The following is a 25825-nucleotide window of genomic DNA, read 5'->3' on the forward strand; positions in this document are numbered from 1 at the left end:
ATGTGCACCAAGGGAGGGGGGGGGGGGGGGGGGTGGCGAATTGAGTTGTCACCCATATTTGCACTATTGGTCGGAGGATGGCATTCACGTACCATATAGCTGTTACGGTGCCTTCCATGACCACAAGCGGCATACGTTGACCCCACATAATGCCACCCCAAAACAGCAGGGAACCTCTACCTTGCTGCACTCGTTGGACAGTGTGTCTAAGGCGTTCAGCCTGACCAGGTTACCTCCAAACACGTCTCTGACGATTTTTTGTTTGAAGGCATATGCGACACTCATAATGAAGAGAATCTGATGCCAATCCTGAGCATGTGGCTGGACCCATCAATAGCGCGCTGCGTGTTGTCGTGTTTGCAAAGATGTACTTTGCCAAGGACGTCGGGACTGACGCCTATTGCGCACAGTTTAAGTCGTAACACGACGTCCTACGGCTGCATGAAAATCATTATTCAACATGGTGGCGTTGTTGTCAGTGTTGCTACAACATGTAATCCATAGGTAGCGGTCATCCACTGCAGTAGCAGACCTTGGGCGGCCTGAGCGAGGCATGTCATCGACAGTTTCTGTCTCTCTGTATCTCCTCCATGTCCGAACAACATCGCTTTGGTTCACTCCGGGACGGCTGGACACTTCCCTTGTTGAGAGCCCTTCTTGGCACAAATTAACAATGCGGACGTGATGGAACCGCGGTATTGGCTGTCTAGGCATGATTGAACTACAGACAACACGAGCCATGTACCGCCGTTAATGACTGGAACTGATCGGCTGTCTGACCCCTTGTGTCTAATAGGCGCTGATCATGCATGGTTGTTTACATCTTTGGGGGTGTTTAGTGACATCTCTGAACAGCCAAAGGAACTGTCAGTGATAGAATATCCACAGTCAACGTCTATTTTCAGGAGTTCTGGGAACCGGGGAGATGCAAAACTTTTTTTGATGTGTGTACCTTACAAGAAAAGCACTGTCTAAATGTATCATGTTCTGTCTACCGCAGCACTATGAGTCATTGGCGAGTGGTGGGCAGCGAGAAGGAGTCTGAGTGTCCAGCACACCAACACCGCAGTTGGGATGGAGCCTCCAGCACTCACACCACGCTGAGCAGAGTTCCACCAGACCCAGCTGAAGTTACGAGCGTGTAAAGTTAAGGGGGATCAATGCTGCCAGCTGCAGTGGGACGTTGCGCGGAATCGGCGGCAACGAACGAAAATGTCTACCAGACCGGGCTTCGAATGCGGGGCTCCTGCTTACTATGGAGGTGCAGAACCACTGCGCCATCCGGTGCACAACGTTATCGCCACTGCACGGACTATCTATGTACGCCTCATGGCCGGTCCACACTTCTATTGAGCGCCACTTATCCGCAAACCCCATCCATTTTACTCCCGCTCGCGGCTTAGATATTCCCACAGGATGTCGGACGTATTTGTGCATTCGCGCTGAACAAAGTGGATGTACTGCCCAGCCAGGCTTATCAATTATTTGATGTGGCGCTCGATGGGAGTGTGGGTCGGCCGTCCTGGTGCAGCTGACAGCAGTCATACCCCTGCAATTTACATGTAAGTTTCATAGCTGCGAGATCTGTGTAGTGTCTGTTCTCTTAAAGGAAAAGACTCCACGCATCAAATGTACAGTTCGGCTTTAGAAGTCGGTTGACAACTGAAAATGCTATATTCTCTTTTCTCTATGAGGTACTGGATCGGCTAAACAAAAAGTTTCGAACGCTTGGCGTATTTTTTGATTTAACAAAGGCATTTGACTATGTTGATCTCACAATATTGTTCCAGAAGCTGGACCATTACGGAATAAGGGGACTAGCTCACAATTGGTTCATCTCTTACTTTAGCAACATGCAGCGAAAGGTCATTGTTCACAATGTTGATAACGGCTGTGATGTGGGATCTGAGTGGGGTACTGTCAAGTGGGGGGTGCCCCAGAGATCAGTGTTGGAGCCGCTCCTGTTCCTTATTTATATAAATGATATGCCCTCTAGTATTATGGGTAACTAAAAGATTTCTGTTTGCTGATGACACTAGCTTGATAATAAGGGACGTTGTCTGCAAAACTGACTCGGTTTCCAGTAGAGCAGTACATGACCTCAGTTCATGGCTTGTATAAAATAAACTAACGTTAAATCACAGTAAGACTCAGTTTTTACAGTTTCTAACACACAATTCAACAAAACCTGACGTTTTAATCTCACAGAACGGGAATATGATTAGTGAAACTGAACAGTTCCAATTCCCAAGTGTTCAGATAGATAGTAAGCTGTCGTGCAAAGTCCACGTTCAGGATCTTGTTCAAAGACTTAATACTGCCATTTTCACAATTCGATCGGTATCGAAAGTGAGTGATACTTCGACACGTAAATTAGTCTAGTTTGCTTATTTTCATTCACTTATGTCGTATGGTATTATGTTTTGGGGTAACTCTTCCCAGTCTAGAAAGATAATTTTGGCTCAGAAACGGGAGGTTCGGTCAATAAGTGGTGTGAGTTCACGAACCTCTTGTCTGGGTATTTTGACATTGGCCTCTCAGTATATATATTCCTTATTGTCGTTTCTTGTTACCAATATTAGTTTATTTCCAGCAATAAGCAGCTTTCACTCGGTTAATACTTGGCAGAAATCAAACCTCCATTTGGATCGGACTTCCTTAACTCTTGTGTAAAAAGGTGTGCAGTATACTGCTGCATCCATTTTCAATAAGCTGCCACTCGAATTCAAAAATCTTAGCAGTAATCCACGCGCTTTCAAATCGAAACTGAAGAGTTTCCTCATGGATCACTATTTCTATTTATGTCGAGGAGTTCCTTGAACAATTAAGCTGATTCTCATTGTATTGCTGATAGCGTTTGGTTAAACTTATGAACTGATTTTCTTCCAGGTTCATGAACTTTTATTTTTATCTGTTATTACTTTTATGTTGTAAGTTCATGTACTGACACGTTCCATGACCTTGGAGATTTGCTCCTCAATTTGGTCCTACGGAACTTGATATGTAAATAAAATAAATCAATAAAAGAAGTTATCAGTGTTAAGCTTTCTTGCCACGTGACGTATTGCTTGTCAGCCAGGTGCAGGCTCAAAAACAATCAACTGACGTTACAGCTGAAACTTCCAGACTGAGAGACTGTGATCCATGAATAAAACCATTCTCAGAAGTTTCGTACCCATCTGCGGTAGACTTCTTGATGTATTGCAGGGGAAAATTGGAAAACACTCAAAACACCGTTTTTCACAAAACTCGTTTCAAGCGCTATGGTGTTCTCAGTACAGCGTCGCTTGTCGCTAGACTTGTTCTAAGTCTCAAATCATGGAGAAAATTTTGCAAAAATTCGTTACTGGTTTGCGCATGGTGTATGTACCAAGCGGTACTTCCCAATGGAGTTCAAAGAGCTACTTTTCCGGATTTATTCTATTTAGCCTGTGATTGTTTGAAGAGAGAACAAATATTTTTTTTTGTGTCTGGGTGCAGATTCCTGCTCCAGAGATTTTGTAGTTATAGAGAAACGAAGAAAGGTAAACAAAGCCTTTGTTCCAAAAGACCTATACGAGATTGTTGAGTAATCTAACATTATAAGCTTATTCCATGTAATTCGAATGGATGTAACTTACTTCTTTGTTTTTAAAGACGATTCTGGAACAGTGTTGTCAAACCAGGTGCATAATATCTTGAAATGCCCATCCATTTCAAACAGCTTTTCCAACTTCTTATTTTGAAACAGAGGAATCGGAAAATCCCAATGCATTCGAAAGAGGAAACGCCATGTCGGACGTATGCCATGCCGAACTTAATTTGATGAGTTTATCAGTTGCTTTTCTTTCTCTTCAGCACACGAAGTTGTACAGTAAACTTTGCGACTTCTGACACCAAGGATACAGTTGTGTATGAAACGGAAGTCAATAATCACAGAATATTTCTTGAATTTAATGGTGTTATTCACTTAAAAGCTTAAAAGAGGCAAGAAAAGTTTTTTGTTGACTAATTTCCACTTGTTAAAATATTTTTGTACCTGTATTACCACAAAGAAAACGCAGTATTCATGACACCTGAAACAAAAACATTCGTATTCGGACTTGGAACCAGCTAGGTTGCTAATTTGTATTTGTAAAGTAATATATTATTGATCTTCTAATGTCTCAATCTTTTTTACAGTGGTGAGGTCGACATGATAATTCTATGTCATCACATTACCTTCTAAGTTTTTGGATACGAATAAGTTATGTTGAAAAAGAGATACTGAAAAAGACATATATTTTTTCTTGTTTCTCTTGACAACAATTTTCGTCTGGCTACTGTTACCGACTTATCTTCAAAGATGCCTCCAGTAAATGGGCAGGAAACGTAAGAACATATTTTTTGCACCACGGCTTCTCAGCCCGGAAGTTTTAGCTACGAAGGCACCACAGAATAAGTGACGTGCACTACCCTCACACAGCCGGCCGCGGTGGTCTCGCGGTTCTAGGCGCGCAGTCCGGAACCGTGCGACTTCTACGGTCGCAGGTTGGAATCCTGCCTCGGGCATGGATGTGTGTGATGTCCTTAGGTTAGTTAGGTTGAAGTAGTTCTAAGTTCTAGGGGACTGATGACCTAAGATGTTAAGTCCCATGGTGCTCAGAGCCATTTTCTCCTTTACACAGTGATCATACTGATACAGGTCGCTACAGCTACAGCGACGAGTGAGCGAAGTGGAACGGAGGCAGCGAGGCTAGTAAATAAACATAGTCCTCAAGTAATGGTTGTGCGATGGTGTACCGACCGAGTGGTGAAAATATTATAACCTAGAGATCTTAAACATTGAGGACCTGCGGACAGCTATGCCCGAAACTTTTCTATATCAAATAATAATTATTAGAATCCGTTATTGACGTTCGTGTAATAAATGCTAGGGGTAATCGAAGTCATTAAACCTTCTTTACCATAATTTCACTGTGCTGTATACTAACTGTAACAAGAAATAAATGACAGTTAAGATGATACTGATATCATACGAATGCTTTCGATGTCGTACGAAGTTTGCTAGAGGTTTTAGTTAAGCACCAAGCTTTTCAGTCGACGTTAGTAAGTACTCTCGGTCTGATCTCTGTCCCATCCACGTTTCTAATTTTTAGTAGTCCTTGAAATTAATTGGGTCGAACAGGGATTGTGAGTTATTTTACAATTTTTCTCAATAAATACATGGTAACAGCATCCAGGAATATTATTTAAAGCAGACCAGACACACTAAATCCGATCACACCCACACCCCTTGTTTCCAGCTCCGAACGATACCAGTACGTTATGAGCTTTGCCTACGAGGCACTATATCAGCAAGAGCGCGGCACAAAACTGGGGGGAGGAAGCTCTACGCACCGATTCACAACGGTAATTCAGCGAATGTTTCATTATAAGTGAACAGGATCGATGAGTTTTACTCTACGTTTCCACGAAGTTTCAGTCACCATCTTCGTCCACCGAATGTGACGCCTACCTACAGAGGGAGAAATGATCACCGTAATAAGACGGCACACATAGAAAGATTTAAATGGTTGTTATTCCCACGTGTTGTTCGAGAGAGTAACGATAGAGAAATAGTCTGGATGTGGTTCTATGAACCCTCTGCCACGCATTTACGTGTGAATTGCAGAGTAACCATGTAAATGTTGATGTAGGTGTAGAACATTATAGCGTGAGGAAGTCGTAGGCACTGTCATGACAATGTTTTTGTCCAGTAAAACAACGACATTTAATGGATGCTGTGAGGATGTAATAACCAGTATCAACAGACAAGAGCATGGTGTCCTCTTAACAGTTACGCTTGCGTATAGGCGTATTTAATAGTGAGATAATACTTGAAAATGGTGCAACAACCTAAATCGCAATCACAAAAAATAAATTTAATAACAGTCATAGGGAAACCTGTTGTCGTTTCTAAAACGCAGCATAACCTTCATCAGTTTTAGTAAGCACACATTGCACCGTTCTGAAGAGGAAGGTGCACACAGAGAATGTGTGATGAAGTAGCTCAGAGATGGATGTGGTACGGCTTTCTGGTAAATAGGACGTCTTTATTGTATCTTACTTTTGCTTTTTCTCTCTCTGCTTCTCTAGTACTACATTATGCGCGAGATTATTTGTCCACCTCTCGAGGTGCTACCTCTGTGGGTCACAAAGCCCGTAAGCGGACCAGCTAGTGGTACAACGGTACGAAGGACACAGGAGCGGGACGGTCTTTAAGCGGTGCGCATTAAAATGGATGCTCGGGGTGGACACACAAACAGCGCTGAGCTGGCGAGTTGCTGTTTAAAGTTGCAGCAGCGGCATTCCGCGCTCGCATCTGCATTACGCCGGCGAAAATAATTCATATGGCAGGTCATTAAAAGGATTCTGCAACATTACCAAGATCGAAACGTAGCCGACACTACCGGAAATGTAAACAGTACGTACACCATGCGGCACAAATGATTCTCCAGTAACCACCCTCTGTCGACTCATTCATCACCACCCTCTTTCCACCTAATCACACAGAAACTGCTCAGTGATCGATTTATGTACCCTATTTTCCCTGACGCCAGCCGTCGGCCTCTGAATACAATCAGTCTAAATGTGGTTTCAGTAAGAAATGAGGAACAGAATGTCTTTTTTATGTATGACTCTTAAAGAAAGTGATTTTTCTACGTAGACTTATATTTTTTATCATTTCAATAAATACTTAATTCACTACTAGATGCGTTTCTGTTTATTCCAATGTATTCATGAATGTACTATATATTTATTCCAATCTTCTATTAGCGCATTCCTCTTTCTCCCTGACCCTGTTTTCTCTATCACCCCCCTCTCTTGCCCACCTTCTTCAGCCCTCACTCTCTGTCCACCTCCACTTGGCCCTTTCTCTGTCCATCTCGCCCTCCACTTTCTTTGTCAATCCCTTTCTTCCCTTCTCTTTGTCTATTCTGTCCTCCCTCCCTCTGTCCATCTCCTCCTTTTCTGTCCATTTCCTACTTCCCTCTGTTCATATACTCATCCCATGTCTCTAGATCTACATCTATGTGGATACTCTGCAAATCACATTTAACTGCCTGGCAGAGTGTTCATCGAACCACATTCACAATTCTCTATTATTCCAATCCCGTATAGCGCGCGGAAAGCACGAACATCTATACCTTTCCGTATGAGCGCTAATTTCTCTTATTTTATAGTGTTGATCGTTTCTCCCTATGTAAGGCGGTTACAACATAATATTTTCACATCCGGAGGAGGAAGTTGGTGATTGGAATTTAATGAGAAGATTCCACATTTCTTTTAATGATGTTCAGCCCAAATCCTGCATCATTTCAGTGAAACTCTCTCCCATATTTCGCGATGACACAAAACGTGCTGCCCCTCATTGAACTTTTTGATGTAGTCCGTCACTCCTGTCTGGTAAGAATTCCACACAGTGCAGCAGTATTCTAAAAGATGACGGACAAGTGTAGTGTAGGTCTGTTTCATTTTCTAAGTGTCCTGCCAATAAATCGCAGTCTTTTATTGGCCTTCGCCACAGCATTTTCTATGTATTCCTTCCAATTTATATTGTTTTTAATTGTAATTTTTAGATATTTAGTTGAATTTACGGCCTTTACAATTCACTGATTTATCGTGAACCGAAGTTTATCGAATTCCTTTTAGCACACATGTGGATGACCTCACACTTTCCATTATTTAGGGCCAATTACAAATTTTCGCACCATTCAGATATCTTTTACAAATTGTTTTGCAATTTGTTATGATCTTCTAATGACTTCATTAGTCAATAAACGAGAGCGTATTCTGCAAACAACCTAAGATTTTCTCCAAAATCGTTTATATAGATAAGCAACAGCAAAAGGCCTATAACACAACCTTGGTGAATGACAGGAAATCACAAATCCAGTCACATAACTGAGACGATATTCCATAAGCACGCAATTTCACTACAAGCCGCTTGTGTAGTACAGTGTCAAAAGCCTTCCGGAAATCCAGAAATGCGGAATCGATCTGAAATCCCTTGTCAGTAGCACTGAACACTTCATGCGAATAAAGAGCTAATTGTGTTTCACAAGAACGATGTTTTCTACGTCCATGCTGACTGTGTGTCAGTAGCCGTTTTCTTCAAGGTAATTCATAATGATCGAACACAGTATGTGTTCCAAAATCCAGCTGAATATCGACGTTAGTGATATGGGCCTCTAATTTAGTGGATTATTTCTACTAGCCGTGCGGAGTAGCCGCGCTGTCTCAGGCGTCTTGTAACGATCCGTGAGGCTCCGCACGTCGGAGGTTCCAACCTCGGGCATGGGTTTGTGTGTCGTCCGTAGCGTAAGTTAGTTTAAATTAGATTACGTAGTGTGTAAGCTTAGTGACCGATGACCTAAGGAGTTTGGTTGGTCCCATAACATCTTACTGCAAATTTAAAATTTACTCCTTCTACCTTTCTTGAATATTGATGTCACCAGTGCAACTTTCCAGTCTTTGGATACGAACCTTTCGTCGTGTGAACTGTTGTATATGATTGTTAAGTACAGAACTAATGCATCGGCATACTCTGAAAGTAACCTAATTGCTATACAGTCTGGGCCAGAAGACTTGCTTTTATTAACTGATTTAAGTTGTTTCACTACTCCGAGGATATTTACTTCTCCTTTACTCATATTGGCAGCTGTTCTTATTTCGAATTTTGGAAATTTACTTCATCTTCTTTTGTGAAGGTATCTCGGAAGGCTGTGTTTAGTAACTCTGATTTGCCAGCACTGTCGTCGATAGTATGTTCGTTGCTATCGCGCGTAGAAGGCGTTGATTGTTTCTTGCCGCTAACATACTTCACATACGACAAGAATCTTTTTTGATTTTCTGCCAGGTTTCGAGACAAATTTCGTTGTGGAAACTGTTATAAACATTTCGCATTGAAGCCCGCGCTAAATTTCGAGCTTCTGAAAAATATCGCCAATATTGGGAATTTTGTGTCTGTTTGAATTTGACATGTTTTTTTTCGTTATTTCTGCAACAGTGTTCTCAATCATTTTTTGTACCAAGGAGGCTCAGTTCCGCTTTTTGTTAATTTATTTGGTATAAATCGCTTAAATGCTGCCGATACTATTTCTTTGAATAGAAGCCACATCTGCTCTACATTTATTTTATTAATTTGGAAGGAGTGGGGATTGTCACTCAAGAAGGCATCAAGGGAAATTTTATCTGCTTTTTGAGTAGATATATTTTACGTTTATTTTTGGAGGATTTGAGGGTTTCAATATTCAATCTCGCTACGACAAAACTGTGTACACTGATCCCTCTATCGGTTTTGATGCTTGTTATTATTTCAGGATTAGTTGCTGCTAAGAGGCCAAGTGTGTTTTCACAAGCGTTTACCATTCGCGTGGCCGGCCGGAGTGGCCGTGTGGTTCTAGGCGCTACTGTCTGGAGCCGACCGATGTGTGTGATGTCCTTAGGTTAGTTAGGTTTAATTAGTTCTAAGTTCTAGGCGACTGATGACATCAGAAGTTAAGTCACATAGTGCTCAGAGCCATTTGAACCATTTTGAACTATTCGCGTGGGCTCATGAACTAAGTGCTCGAAATAATTTTCAGAGAATGCGTTTAGCACAATTTAGGATGATGTTTTATGCGTACCTCGGGAATTAAAGATGTATTTTCGCCAACATTTCGAGGGTAAATTAAAGTCGCCACTAACTATAATCGTATGAGTCGCGCACGTGTTTGAAATGAAACTCAAGTTTTCTCCCTGCTTCTCTCTTCCTACACTTGCGTCTGTCCATCTCTTCCTTTTCCCTTTCTCTGTCCATCTCTTCCTCTCTACTCTCTTTGTCCATTTCCCCCTTTTCGTATCTTTGTCCATCTCCTATCTCTTCTTATCTCCACGTTCCCTGTCGGTGTCTGCCCTTTTACTCGTTTGCCCTTCTCTCCCCACCTTATCACACACATCCAAACAGTGGAGTGGTGGTCCTTGCCCGTACGATATTTTTTTCCGGATTGTAACTATTATGTAAATCTGACTGAAGTCGTTCCAGGGGTTTAGGATAAGATTCTTGTCGATCGATTTGCCTGCATACGAACTTGTCGAATATATATCACACACATTTAAAATATTTCATGCGAATGTACACATATTTCACCTGTACTTCTAGGGAATTTAACCCTGCAGTTTCATTTTCACGCAGCTCAGTTTTTATGTTCCTGAATTAGTGGCGGGTCGCATGAAGCCAGTCAGAAGACTGATGACAAAAAAAATCTTCTGAACTATGTGCTGCACAGCGATATAACTTTGCAAGTACATCCAATGGTATATGTGCCTACTGTCTACAAAATCTGTTGCAAATAGATTAGCAGTAAGGAAGTAACAACTTAAAACGATATAGATGAAGCGATAGTTTTTCACGCAACTCATTGTTTATGACATACCTCTTAAGCTTCGTGCAAATCAATAATGTAGTTTTTCTGGCACATTCAGTGGTACATGTGAATACTGATTGTGTCACGAATATAGTTGGTACTAAATAAGTCTTGCGGCAGTTTCACTGCATGAACAGCGAAAATCCTGTAATCGATAATTTATTTTTCCTTTCTTCATTTTGTGTGGTTCACCTATGAGAAAAATTTTCATAAAGGTTTGAAATTATGTGTAAAGTGCTCTCATTATCGGGTAATGGATGACTAAAAATGGTTCAAATGGCTCTAAGCACTATGGGACTTAACATTTGAGGTCGTAAGTCCCCTAGAACTTAGAACTTCTTAAACCCAACCATGCACGAGGCAGGATTCGAACCTGCGACCGTAGCAGGCGCGCTGTTCCGAACTGAAGCGCCTAGAACCACTCGCCACAGCGGCAGGCTGGATGACTAAAGTATGGATATTGTCACACGTGGGCTACACTGGTTTTCACCCCTACTCACTGAGGTGGCTCTTAATCCACAGTGATTCTTTCCAGACAGTAAGTGATATTGTACCAAATTTGTCTGAAATCGCTCCAATGCTTTAGGAGTCGATGTGAAAAATACGTACATACATACATGTATACATAAAGACATCTATTTTTATTATTTCTGTGGATGTAGCAAGTAGCTAATGTCGGCTTCCTGGGCGCTATCGGACAGTACCACAACAAAAATTTGTTTGCTCTTGGCAAGTTATATGCTGCACATTAGTGTATGGAAAAAGCAACATTTCACAGCGTCCGTGATAAGAGCTTCACAAAATCATGTAAGGTACAAGCGCAACTATCACAAATGTCAAGTCGAAATGTAAAATAGAAGGGACTGCTACCCTCATGCGTGTTCTGCCTCTTTATCAGCGTAAATAACTCATTAAAAACTTCAGCATAATCCCTGAGGTGGAAACACGCATACTGTGATCGTTGTCTTAAAATAAAATTCGCACAAGATATTTGCAAGTGAGACAGGCGTTGTATATCACAACAAGCTTGCGGTCCAAATTCTAAGACTATACGTTCCTTGAAGAATCAGCCTTCCCCCTGCATGCACACGCTGCCTGACAGAAGACCGACAATTCACAGAAGGGGAAGAGGAAACGAAACGAAACTTCACGAGTTCAGAAGGACTGGATCTTATCGACGTGATTACAAAATTGAGCCAAATTTTCAAAGGAATTTGCAATAGGAGCCCTCTAACCAGTGACGTTGAACCCCCTCTATCATGGATGCATGCATTGATTGGGATGGGAAGTTTGCTGAAAGCCACACTATCCTCTCCTGTGGCAAGCTGACCCACAAATGTAACTGGTCATCGGTATCATCAATACTGTGATGCAGTTGATGTCCGAGCTGGCCTGTAAATTTTCCATCGGAGATAGATCTGGAAGTCTTGCTTGCTGCAGGAATACCTCAACATCATGTATACAGTTCATAGAGAGACATGGCAGTTGGACAAGAATTGTCATCTTGAAAAATAGCACCACATTAATTTCCCTTGTGAGATAACACATGAGGTCGCAGGATGTCGCTGACATACTCTCTCAGTCACTACCATCTGAGACCTGAAGTCATACGCAATGACTCGACACGCAATGACGACTGCTGTGACACTGAAGTAATCGTCCATACCGTTGGAAGAATGAGGCGTACCCTCAGATCGCGGTCACAGTCGCCGACGATGGTCATCCGGGTTAGGGCAGAATTGCAATAAGTCGCTGAACACAGTGCCATACGATTCATCAGTAGTCCGAACTGCTCAGTCACAGTTAATACGAGTTCCTCTCCCCCAACTCTTCACCTTCCAGCTCAGGTTCTGGATATTCTCGATTCTTACATAAAGAACATATGCTGATAGAGTAAAAACGAACGATTTCCAAAATATACCAGTCATCAGCGACCTAGTTCCAGGATACGAATAGTTTTGTCAATCAGTGTTTCACACCTGTGTACTCCAGAGAAGCAACAGCCTTCTGTTGTAGGAAATCGTCTGAGGCGTGTAGTGTGGCGCTCTATAATACACTACTGGCCATTAAAATTGCTACACCAAGAAGAAAAGCAGATGATAAACGGGTATTCATTGGACAAATATATTATACTAGAACTGACATGTGATTACATTTTCACGCAATTTGGGTGCATAGATCCTGAAAAATCAGTACCCAGAAGAACCACCTCTGGCCGTAATAACGGCCTTGATACGCCTGGGCATTGAGTCAAACAGAGCTTGGATAGCATGTACAGGAACAGCTGCCCATGCCGCTTCAACACGATACCACAGTTCATGAAGGGTAGTGACTGACGTATTGTGACGAGCCAGATGCTCGCCCACAATTGACCAGACGTTTTTAATTGGTGAGAAATCTGGAGAATATCCTGGCCAGGGCAGCAGTCGAACATTTTCTGTATCCAAAAAGGACCGTACAGGACCTACAACATGCGGTCGTGTATTATCCTGCTGAAACGTAGGGTTTTGCTGGGATCGAATGAAGGATAGAGCCACAGGTCATAAAACATCTGAAATGTAACGTCCACGGTTAAAAGTGCCGTCAATCCGAACAAGAGGTGACCGAGACATGTAACCAATGGCACCCCATACCATGGGCCAGTATGGCGATGACGAATACACGCTTCCAATGCGCATTCACCGCGATGTCGCCAAACACGGATGCGACCATCATGATGCTGGATTCATCCGAAAAAATGACGTTTTTCCATTCGTGCACCCAGGTTCGTCCTTGAGTACACCATCGCAGGCGCTCCCGTCTGTGACGCAGCGTCCAGGGTAACTGCAGCCATGGTCCCCGAGCTGATAGTTCATGCTGCTGCAAACGTCGTCTAACTGTTCGTGCAGATGGTTGTTGTCTTGCTAACGTCCCCATCTGTTGACGCAGGGATCGAGACGTGGCTGCACGATCCGTTACAGCCATGAGGATAAGATGCCTGTCATCTCGACTGCTAAAGATATGAGGGCGTCTGGATCCAGTATGGCGTTCCGTATTACCCTCGTGAACCCACCGATTCCATATTCTGCTAACAGTCATTGAATCTCGACCAACGCGAGCAGTAATGTCGCGATACTATAAACCGCAATCGCGATAGGCTACAATCCGACCTTTATCAAAGTGGGAAACGTGTTTGTACGGATATCTCCTCCTTAAACGAGGCATCACAACTGCGTTTCACCAGGCAACGCCGATCAACTGCTGTTTGTGTATGAGAAATCGGTGGGAAACTTTCCTCATGTCAGCACGTTATAGGTGTCGCCACCGGCGCCAACCTTGTGTGAATGCTCTGAAAAGCTAATCATTTGCATATCACAGCATCTTCTTCTTGTCGGTTAAATTTCGCGACTGTAGCACGTCATCTTCGTGGTGTAGCAATTTTAATGGCCAGTAGTGTAAATTGCTTACTATGTACCAAGTTTTACTTTGCTTCCTTCATTTAAATATGGAGCTCAAGCAAAGTGAGATTTATCAAAAGAAATTTTAAAAACCGATAATTCTAGAAAGTCTTTCTCTAAATTTAAAGCGTTGGTTCGGAAAGTTGAGGACATTCCGAAGTACAAATATCGTTACATATCTGCGATGATGACGTGCTCAATAGATGCGGATGTGCGTCACGGGAGCAGGACGACTGTGTTGTACGATGTCATTTGACGTGGTGTCTAGAGTGGCGCACTAGAGTAAGCGGTCGGCACTCGACTCTGAGTTGCTGACTGGCCGCGTAGCCGTCACATCAAAAGCGACAGGCAGGCACCCTGCGTCCGGTGAACCCCGGTCGGCAATAATGTCAAGTACGTGGGCGGCCAGCGGGCCTTTTGTACAGTGCGCTCGCAATCAATAGCCGCTCCTCGTTTCATTCGCGCAGTTGCAGTCTGATTGGAACCGCCCCGTGGAAAAGCGCCACAAAGGGCCGGCGTTCCACAGGCCGACACACTCGCCAACTGTTTTGTTCCGGTGTAGTCGGCGCACCGTAGATAGCAGCGTCCCATCTCGCAGGCGCAAACAAATCTGCACCGTAGCAGTTTGGCTTGAAGTGGCGGAGGTATGCAGTTCCCCATCACTAGATAGCGCACTAGCTTCCAGCCCTACAGGAGTTCCTTCACCTGTGTGTAACACGATACAGTGGGGTAGGAATCTATTTGCGAATCCCGTCGCATAGTCTCTGTTTCTCGAGCAAATTCTTAGATGCTACGTGCCGTAACTAGGTTACATCTCAGCGTCTCATATTTCCATCGCGAACAACGCAACAAACACATAACCCTCAGGCAATTTTCATTCATTAAAATTATGGGCCTTCCAAATACAATGTTCACAGGAGTTAGGATAAGACGTGTATTAACGTCCGGTATGTTAAATCCACACAGACAGAAAAGAAATGCAGCACATAGTAAGAGTTTTGCGATATAAATGGAAGTTGGTAGGCGTGTTTCTACATCTAAAACATGATATCTATTCAAATCTCACGCCAGTCGCATAAGAGTGACGCTAACAGTTCCACATTGAGGCTGTAAACATGGTTTCCTTTTAATACACTACTGCCATTAAAATTGCTACACCACGAAGTTGACGTGCTACGGACACGAAATTTAACCGACAGAAAGAAGATGCAGTGATATGCAGATGATTAGCTTTTCAGAGCATTCACGCAAGGTTGGCACCGGTGGCGACATCTACAACGTGCGACATGAAGAAAGTTTCCAACCAACTTATCATACACAAACAGCAGTTGACCGGCGTTGCCTGGTGAAACGTTCTGATGCCTCGTGTAAGGAGGAGAAATGTGTACCATCACGTTTCCGACTTTGGTAAAGATCGGATTGCAGCGTATCGTGATTGCGGTTTATCGTATCGCAACATTGCTGCTCGCTTTGGTCGAGATTCAATGACTGTTAGCGGAATATGGAATCGGTGGGTTCAGGACTGTAATACGGAACGCAGTGCTGGATCCCCACGGCCTCGTATCATAGCAGTCGAGATGACAGGCATCTTGTCCACATGGTTGTCACGGGTAGTGCAGCCACGTCTCGATCCCTGAATCAACAAATGGGGACGTTTGCAAGACAACAACCATCTGCGCGAACAGTGCGACGGTGTTTGCAGCAGCATGGACTATCAGCTCGGAGACCATGGCTGCGGTTACCCTTGACGCTGCATCACAGACAGGAGCGCTTGCGATGGTGTACTCAAAGAGGAATCGTGGTCCACCAATGGCAAAACGTCACTTTTTGGGATGAATCCAATTTCTGTTTACAGCATCATGATTGTCGCATCCGTGTTTGGAAACATCGCGGTGAACTCACATGGGAAGCGTGTATTCGTCACCGCCATACTGGTGTATCACCCGGCGTGATGGTATGGGATGCCATTGGTTACACGTCTCGGTCACCCCTTGTTCGCATTGACGGTACTTTGAACAGTAGACATTACATTTCAGATGTGTTACGACCCGTGGCTCTATCCTTCATTCGATCCCTGAGAAACCCTACGTTTCAGCAGGATATTGCACTACCGCATGTTGATGGTCCTGTACGGTCCTTTCTAGGTATAGGAAATGTTCGACTGGCCAGCACATTCTCCAGGTCTCTCACGAATTAAAAACGCCTGGTCAATTGTGGCCGAGCAACTGGCTCGTCACAATACGCTAGTCACTACTCTTGATGAACTGTGGTATCGTGTGGAAGCTGCATGGGCAGCTGTACCTGTACACGCCATCCAAGCTCTGTTTGACTCAACGCCCAGGCGTATCAAGACCGTTATAACGGCCAGAGGTCTGGGTACTGATTTTTCAAGATGTATGCACCCAAATTGCGTGAAAATGTAATCACATGTCAGTTCTAGTATAATATATTTGTGCAACTAATACCCGTTTATCATCTGCATTTCTTCTTGTGGTAGTTTCTCTGCCTCGTGATGAGTGGGTGTTGTGTGATGTCCTTAGGTTAGTTAGGTTTAAGTAGTTCTACGTTCTAGGAGACTGATGACCATAGATGTTAAGTCCTATAGTGCTCCGAGCCATTTTTTCTTCTTGTGGTAGCAACTTTAATGGTCAGAGTGTACACTTTAATACAACTTGTAAAGATCATGAGCGTTAGTTACCTCACATGGTCAGTTTGTCAGTCAAGAATGCCTTTACAGCGACGAGGACGCCGTTTTCAACATCTCACTGAATTTGAGAGTGGTAGTATAACGGCACTATGAGTAGGCGGATGTTCCTTCTGCGATATGCAGAAAGACCTGGCAGGAATGTAGCTACTGTTCATGATTGCTGGCACCGGTGGTCATTGGAATGTAGGGTCGAAAGAAGACAAGGGTGCGGACGGCCACGTGGCACTGCCGACAGGTAAGGCAGTCGTGTTCGACGTATGGCTCTGGCGCATCATACTGCATCTGCAGTAGAAATCATGGCAGCAATTGGCACCCGAGTGGCACAACGAACTGTTAACATTCGATAACTTCACGGACAGCTCCAAGCCAGACGCCCGGTTGAGCGCGTTCCGAGCTCCAAGCCAGACGACCGGTTGAGCGCGTTCCGCTGACCCCAAAGCAACGCCATTTGCGACTTCAGTGGTGTCAGGTGAGAGCTCAATGGAGGACAGGGTTGAGGTCTGGTTGGGTTCCTGATGAAAGTCGGTACTGTCTTGGTGACAGTGATGGACCTGTGTTGATTAGGAGGCCATTTGACGGCCTGCAATCAACCTGTCTGCGTGCTAGATGCACTGGACCTACACCTAGAGTCTGGGATGCAATTTCGTGTGGCGGTAGGAGCACTCTCGTGGTTACCTCACACACCCTGACCGCCGATTCGTACGTCAGTCTTTCGATTCGACCTGTTGCGTTGCCGTTACTGAACAGCATTCCTGGGGGTGTTTTACAGCAGGATATTCTTGCTCACATGCCGCTCTTGAGACCCAACATAGTGTACATACAGATTGTGTCAATATGCTGCCTTGGCCTACTCGATCTGTGTCCAGTTGAGCACATATGGTACATCATCAGATAACAACTCCCACGGATAAAACGAACCTGTTGCCAATTGTGCTGCCCTTCTCCGTATGTATTCAATGTCCCATGTTAGTTCTACTTGATACCTGCCATACACACTTCAAGATTATTCTAGAACCGTCCACGAGTGATTTGTAAGCAATATCCTTTGTAGATTGACGCACTTCACCAGTATTCTACAAATAAACTGAAGTGTATCAACTGCATTACCCGCAATTGAGAGCCTGTGTGATTCCATTTCAAAAAAATGGTTCAAATGATTCTGAGCACTATGGGACTTAACATCTGACGTCATCAGTCCCCTAGAATTTAGAACTACTTAAACCTAAGTAAACTAAGGACATCAGACACACCCATGCCAGAGGAAGGATTCGAACCTGCGACCGTAGCGGTCGCGCGGTTCCAGACTGAAGCGCCTAGGACCGCTCGGACACTCCGGCCGGCATTCCATTTCATATCACTACAAAAGTTGCACCTAGGTATTTATATGGGGTCAGCCATTGCAGCAGTGACTCTTTATATAGTAGTAGGACACTACGTTCTTTTCGTTTTGGAAAGTGCACAGTTTTACATTTCTAAACATCTAAAGAAATTTGCCAGTCATTGCACCACTTCGAAATCTTATCAAGATCTGATAATATTAGTGCAGCTTTTTCAGGAAGTACAGAATAGATAACTGCATCATCTGTAAAAAGTCTGAGGTTACTGTCAATATTTTTTCTGCAAAGTAATTGACAAACAACATGAACAGCAAGGACGGCAGAACATTTCCCTGGGGCCCACCTGAAATCATTTCTACATCTTACGATGACTCTCCAACTAAGATAATATGCTGCGTCCTCCCAACTAAAAAATCTTCAGTTCAGTCACAAATTTCATTTGATAAACTATATGATATGATTTTGATAAGAGGCGTGGGTGTGGTACTGAATCAAATGCTTTTCGCAAATCAAGGAACACTGCATCTACCTGACTGCCTTGATCCAAAGCTTTCAGCACCTCATGTGAGAAAAGTGCGAGCTGGGTTTCACATCATCGATGTTTCCGGAACACATGCTGGTTGGCATTGAGGAGTTAATTCTGTTCCAGATACCTCATTATATTTGAGCTCAGAATATGTTCTAAGATTCTACAACAAATCGATGTTAAGGATATTGGACGGTAGTTTTATGGGTCTTTCTTTCCCAACAAGTGGACAATGTCTTTTGTTCAAGGGATTTACTATTATAGTTAGAAGAAGGGCTAACTCAGGCGCAAATCCCATTAGTACCTGGAGCTTTCGTTCAATTTCAATGATTTCAGCCGTTTCTCAACACTACTGACACTAATATTTATTTCAGTTATCTTTTCAGTGCTACGACATCTCTAGCGTCATCCACAAACAGCATTAACCGTCCCTGTGTTGGCCGACCAAGTGCAATAGTGACGGACCAAGTGCAACAAGCACGGAACTCCATCCCAAAAACTACCACCCGCCATTTGTACAACATGATCCATGCACGTTTGCGTATTTGGACTCAACATTCTAGATGTCACACCGGTTACTAACGTACCAGAATTTCACATGTGCAGAGGCTTATCTTTTTCTTACATTAACCTGTGATCTTGCAATGTTAATGGCTTAAATATGTTGCCTAGACAAATGTTACTCAACATTAATTATATTTTGTTATTGTAATTTTTCCCTCTGTGTATTTCATTATTTTTTATTTTTAAAAACTGTGGTGCGTATTTTGGTTCATGCTCTCGCTGAAAAGCGGCTACATAATTTTCCTCAGCGTACTCTTGCATTTCTTGCCTAGGTATCAGGTAACAATGAAGAAAAAAATTGTTGGTGCACATATCGATAGTTGATGTCCTATGAGAATCGATTTATCTTACTTGCAAAAGAGGTGCACATCTTCCCTTACGGGCGAAAGCCAGGTAGTTACTGTGACATCGCAGAAGAGCTCGCGCACTTCAGTGACGAAATAGTGTCGTGTGCTGACTCACGGCACATGTCAGTAACGTCATTGGAAGTTGACAATCACGTTGTGCCATTGACGTCCAACAACAACATGAACTACAGTGGTGCAAGGAGGCTACCAGTCGTGCAGCAGTGGTAGAACTCAGTCTGGAAATACTCTAAGGTACAATAATAATAGTGTGTTCCCGAATGTGGTCAGTTCTGGTCAGTTTTGATGTTGAGATTTTTATTTGCTTCACTGTATTTAGATATAGGTGGTACACGAGTTCTTCTTGCATGGATTGAGATCTTCGCCTTCAGTTTAGGCAACAATTAAAACCATCTGTATGCTGTGATGTGCTTTTGCAGTGTCAGGTGACCCCTCAGAAGGAAGTGAGTACCGGTGTCGCACTGCCTTGTAGTGAGACACACTGATGGCAGTTGTCATTTGTGGACGTTGTGTTGCACCAAGCACATGCAATCCGATAATGCAGAGGCATTGGTAAGGGCGGTCTGTTTGTTAAAAAAAGATTGGACTCCGGACGGGTTGATGCGTGTGCCAATGCCTTTCCGTGTGTTACCTAGAAGTAGTGGGAACGCTACAGGGAGACAGCTCAGTACACAAGGCGAACTGGGCAAGGCCACCGACGCTATACAGTCCCACGTGAGGACCGATATTTGGCCATCTTTACGTTGCAGCGCCGGACGGATAGCACCAGAGCACTGAAAGATCATCTTAAAAGCGCCATGGAGCCGCTGTCTCCCATCCAACTGTAATGAACAGGTTATGAGAACGGACCACAGGACCCATAGTCCTGTTAGAGTACCCGCTTCACACAACATTATGCGCTCGCCTTCATTTCTGCCATTCGCATGTCAACTGGCAACTTCGTCACCGGCGTAACGTTTTATTCACAGAGTAATCCAGATATCCTGCGACGCAATGTGACGGCCGTGTTCGTGTACGGAAATCAGTGGTCAGCGCTACATGCCATAAGTTGTCTAGTAAATCGACAGATTTCCAATCTTCTTTGATGTCGTGCAAAGGCTTCAGTGATGATAGTCATGTGGATCTTGTCGTTGTTCATGGTCGCCTTACATCGAAAGGATGCTGTTGCACCATGTTGTGGCTGCTGCGTGCGGTGCTTGCCCTGAATTCCTTCTAACACCAAGATCCATGTGGCGGACGTCAGCAGAGATCTCTTGCAAACACTGGACATTGCAGTAGGTGAATGGCCAGTGGAAAGTCGCGACATAAACCCCCTCGTGCAAATGTGGGTCATGCTTGCAGACGTGTTCATGGTCGTCTGTTTACACCAAAATGTCCCCAAGAACCTTCACGATCTCTCACTGAGAAATTTTTGAAAGATGCAACTACATTTTGGTAACATACCCAGTCCTCAATTATTTCTCAATGGAATATGGCAGTTGCCCAAAGTAATGATCCCCAAATTTTTTCTTGTTTCTAGTGCTATTTGTGTTAATCTTTTCATGGCACATATACCTACTGCAACCTGTACTGCTCATATTAGTTTTAGTACTATTATGTCCCAGTATAGTATCTCCTGTGGACACCAAACATTCCTTCAGGTGCTACATCGACAGCTACCAGAACCCGAACCGTCTGTGCCAATGACCAATAGACTGCCACATAGGGAGAAATACTGAGCATGTTGTGGCAAATACAGAAGCTATCGTAACACTTGGAAACGACTAAGCAGCCAAGTCAGTGACCGAAGCATAGTCACATCTTGGAAGCCGAGAGATATTATCACACTAGCGGCGAAGCAAAGATTCGTAATTAAGGTTAGGTATAACTCAACAATAAGTATTCAGATCTCGAGGTGTTGAGCCAGCAGAAAAAAAGAGTCTGAAAGTTGAAGTTGCGAAAGTTCGAAGACACCAGGAGAGCTGACACCGAGGCAGAATGAGAACACGTGATGTCACAGCCGTCCCCACCACAGTGGAGAACATAGGAAGCACCAACATAAATAACCTTAACAAATAGCTGTTTGATGAGTGCTGATTGCCGATTGCCCAGTTGTATCTATCCAGTTTGTGTGGAGGCTGTAGAGGTCGTCCCTCAACACAACTGTCTCCAATCGTCTATGGAAAGACGAGTCCGGTCGGAAGGACGCTGTTACTGCCAGATGCACTGACAACATATCAGGCCACACTGATGGGGCGCAGAGGCTGCCATCACCCTGCAGGTCTGCTGGAGGCTTGATCTGCGTGACCAGGATGCTGCCCTCATCTGCCAGCGAGTGGGTGGGTACAGGTGCTGCTCGCTCCGTTTCTGTGGAAGACACCGATGTTGGCGGTTCCTGTTTCCCAAACGGTGGCTGAGAGCCGCCCCTCGCAAACCATTAAATACTTCAGGTAGATCTGACGCGTAACTACTGAGTGCAAATCTTCGATGTCCGCGAAAGCATTTTGGGGATACGGAGAGCTGGAGGCCGATAGATTTCGCGGTCGGTGGCCGCCCCTGACTTAGCAGCCGCTGTCATATCCTGGATTGTGCTGGCCGTACTACACGACAAGTCAAGACGGCCTTCCACCGCTGGCGAAGCACTACTCCACCGGCCACGGCGCGCGCTTTGGAAAACAATCCAGAATTACTGCTAATTACATGTATTACTGACTATCTTTTCTTGGTCCTAAGTAGGACCTCACCACCGCATCCAGTCCGGCTTGCTCCTGACGACTATACGAGTCTGAGATTTGACCACCTATAGCATTCCAGTACATCATCTCGCGCCAAGGTAAGTATTCCTGACAGGCGAAGAAAGCAATTACTGATACTTCCTTGTAGGTTAAAACAGTGTGCCACACCAGGACTGGAATCTGTGGCCTTTGCCTTTCACTTGTCTGTGAAAGTAAAAGGTCGCAACCTTGAGTCCCGCTGCAGCACACAGCTTTTATCTGCAGGGAAGTTCCATAAAACACACTGCGGCGAAGAGTAGAAACAATCCCCTAGTCTACTTGTAAGCTATTCATCAACTAACACAGGGTGTCCCAGGAGGAATGATAGGTATTCATGGATAAGACAGGAACGAACATTTGAAGAAAAAAACCTTCATATCGACCTATGCCTTTTCTGTATTATTCAAGACATTGTCAGATTTACACGCGTACAACAGTTACTAAAAATTACAACACGAGTTTTACAATATATCAATTGAAAATTACGTGTTATTAATACATTCACTTCCAAGTTTTACGGTACACTTCACATTACAGCTCTTCTATAGTTCGCAATGAATGTTCGAAAATCCCACAGCAAACTTCAGTGCATTTGTGCACCCTTGTTCGAGTCCTCTGTGCGTTCCAAAGTGCTTTAAACTGAAGGCATATTTATTTCGGTGTGTTTTTTAGAAAGTATATATTTTTAAGTAATTTTGTATTTGAGAAATGACAGTAATTCCGCCTGTCGTATTGAACAGATTGGTGACTAAAAACTTAAGTGCATAGACACTGATAAACTTAATAGGATAAACTTAACAGGGTTGACCCCTGGTCTCGGTGTAGCGTCTAAGACTCGGACCCAGGTTCGAATCGCACCACTCTTTAAATTTTGATTAATAATCAGAATTGGCGGTTGCAGACTTCCAGCATAAGAAGTCACCCTAATTCTGCCAACGGCCTTATCAAAGAGGGCGGAGGAGCGGACAGAGGTTCAGGGTACTCTCTTGTCCTAGGGGTGGGAAACTGCCCCTGAAGGCGGAAGAATCAACAAAGATCAACAGCATGAGTATGCAGAAGGCAACGGAAACCATTGCATTAAAGACACGTAACGTTTATACACAGGATATGTGACCTGTAATTGAAGAAGTGTCATGATGATGTCTGTTTTAGCAAAAGATTCCGGAATAGTCCCCCATTCGGATTTCCGGGAGGAGACTGCCAAGGGCAAGTTACCGTGAGAGAAAGATTGAATAATCAACAATGTAATAACATTCTACGAGTCGGGGCGTGGAGTGTCAGAAGCTTGAACGTGATAGGGAAACTAGAAAACCTGAAAAGGAAAATGTAAAGGCTCAATCTAGATGTAGTAGGGGCCACTGAAGAGGAAAGAAGACAAGGATTTCTGGTCAGATGAGTTTAGGCTAATATCAACAGCAGCAGAAAATGGTATAACGGGAGTGAGATTCGTTATGAATAGCAAGGTAGGGCAGATAGTGTGTTACTGTGAACAGTTTAGTGATAGGGTTATTCTTATCAGAATCGACAGCAAACCAACACCGACAACGATAGTTGGGACAAGGAATGAGAGAGGAGAAATGAGCTAGTAATACCGAATACTTTGTTCAGGAATCAGAAGAGGAGGAGGTATGACTGGAAAAGGCCGGACGTTACGGGAAGATTTCAGTTAGATTACGTCATGCTCAGACAGAGATTCCGAAATCAGATACTAGATTGTAAGGCATACCCATGAGCAGATATAGACTGAGATCACAATAAAGTAGTGAAGAAGAGTAGGTTGGAGTTTAAGACATAGGAAGAATCAATACGCAAAGAAGTCGGATACGTAAGTACTAAGGAATGACGAGATGTGCTTGAAATTCTGTAAGGCTATAGATACAGCAATAAGGAATGGCCCAGTAGGCAGTATAGTTGAAGAGGAATGGACATCCCTAAAAAAGGGCGATAACAGAAGTTGGGAAGGAAAACATAGGTACAAAGAAGGTAACTGCGAAGAAACGAAGGCTAACAGAAGAAATACTTCAGTTGATCGGTTGAAGCAAAGCAAGCGCTGTATCATGTATAAGATACAGAGGCGAGCGAGTGCACGGGACTTACCCTAGTTCACTGCTAGTAGCGTCACGTCATCGTAACGCGCCTGCATATAGTATTGCACCACATTTAACATAAAAGTAAAAATTAAGATTTGTGTGTAAAACTTTGTTAAAGTATAGTTCTATGTAATAATGTTTCAGGTAACAAATCTTAATGTTATAAAATTAGTAGTTTACGTAAAATTCACGTTTTGAAAGAAAAATAGGAGGCGCTAAATAATGACGCTAGGAAGCCAAAATTTGGTGAGAAGGTGCAGTAAGAAGTCATTAATGAGTGGTGCTGGTTTCCAAAACCATAAAACTAAAATTGACTCCAGAATCCGCGTTTTTCGGAAAAATCAGAGGCGCGAAATAATAGAGCTACAATATTGAAAATTGGTAGGATGCTTCAGTTCACCCTAATAATAATAATGGAAATACCACAATCAGTTACCTCTTCTAGTTTTTTAGTAATTTAGTAAAAACTACTTTTGTGAGTAAAATGTACATAAGCATTATAGATTAAGTACTTTAAATTTTAATGATAAAACAAATTCTTTAAGACCAATGATCAGATAGGACAATTAACAAAGCTACACCAAGTTTTAGTCTTGTAGCATAATTAACAGCTGATACAAGTCTTGATAAAACTATGGTTCAGAGGTAACAATCTACCGTTAGTTCCATTGTAAAAATTCTAGAGAGTAAAGTTTTAATTTTAGCGGGCTGAGATTTTCTACGTGCTTCTGTACTGCTCAGATGTATGTATACAAAAATTGAGAAGTTTGTAAAGCTATTATTAAATGTGATATTTAAGATTATGTGCCTGAGATAGCGATCATTTGGAGGCTGCAGGCATCTGCATAGGAATGGAAAGAACAGATGCTCTCTTGGCGGTACGCGCCGGAGCTATATAAAAAGAGCGGCAGAGGCAGTAGGAAGCTCACTCCGCATTAGACCAACGCCTAGTCCACGCGAGCTTAACGTCCGATCGCGCCTCGCCTCGGGTGACGTCATAGCGGGCTGTGACATGCGCGTACTTAGCAATGTAAACGGACATTGAAAATCGCGAGGACTGTACACCGTCCTGGATCGTTTAGACTTCGGTAACAAACTGTTATTGTGCCGTCCGTGTGAAGTATAATTCCGCGTGGCAAGTGGTGACTAACTCCACTTTTAAGGCGAGCATTAATCTTTTTTTTTAACATTATTGCGAACTATTAATAGAGCACCGTTAGTTAGAGTAATGAACTATTCGGGAGGAACTTGCTGTAGAAGTCGCCTCTGAACTATTAAACGATTGGCTGAATTAACAATATTTAATGTCTTTAGCATTTTCAGAAGTTTCGAGTAATTTGTGTGAGCCTTTAAGATAATAAAATCTTGTTTGGAACTTTAAATTTTATTGAAGCAGCCCTAATCCCGTGAAGAACTATGGATATTTTTCGTTTAGCTGGGCTGTACAGGAATGTGGCCGTGCAGACTGGGAACTAAGGTCAGTAAGTTTCCCTTCGCTTTCTGACTGGCCACCAAATTAGTTGCCAGGCTCGCGTGATTTAAGGTGGCAATGTTCAACTTTCATTCAACATTAAACAACGACTTCTTCGCCGTCCCACATATGTTGCATCGGCAATAGTCTGTTACGTGAAATGAAC

At 43.5% G+C, this 25825-nt stretch overlaps 1 protein-coding gene across 1 annotated transcript in view; it reads right to left on the reverse strand.

Annotated features, from left to right (window-relative positions):
* Positions 1-1477: 1477 nt before the first annotated feature.
* Positions 1478-25825, reverse strand: part of LOC126273301 (WAS/WASL-interacting protein family member 1-like) — a 151863-nt gene continuing 127515 nt past the window's right edge. Inside the window, exon 2 of the mRNA XM_049976847.1 lies at positions 1478-1549. Coding sequence (XP_049832804.1) covers positions 1478-1549 — 72 coding nt within the window. The remainder of the gene's footprint in view (positions 1550-25825) is intronic.

The sequence above is a fragment of the Schistocerca gregaria genome, chromosome 5 (genome assembly GCF_023897955.1).
Source record: "Schistocerca gregaria isolate iqSchGreg1 chromosome 5, iqSchGreg1.2, whole genome shotgun sequence".
Classification (NCBI taxonomy): domain Eukaryota; kingdom Metazoa; phylum Arthropoda; class Insecta; order Orthoptera; family Acrididae; genus Schistocerca; species Schistocerca gregaria.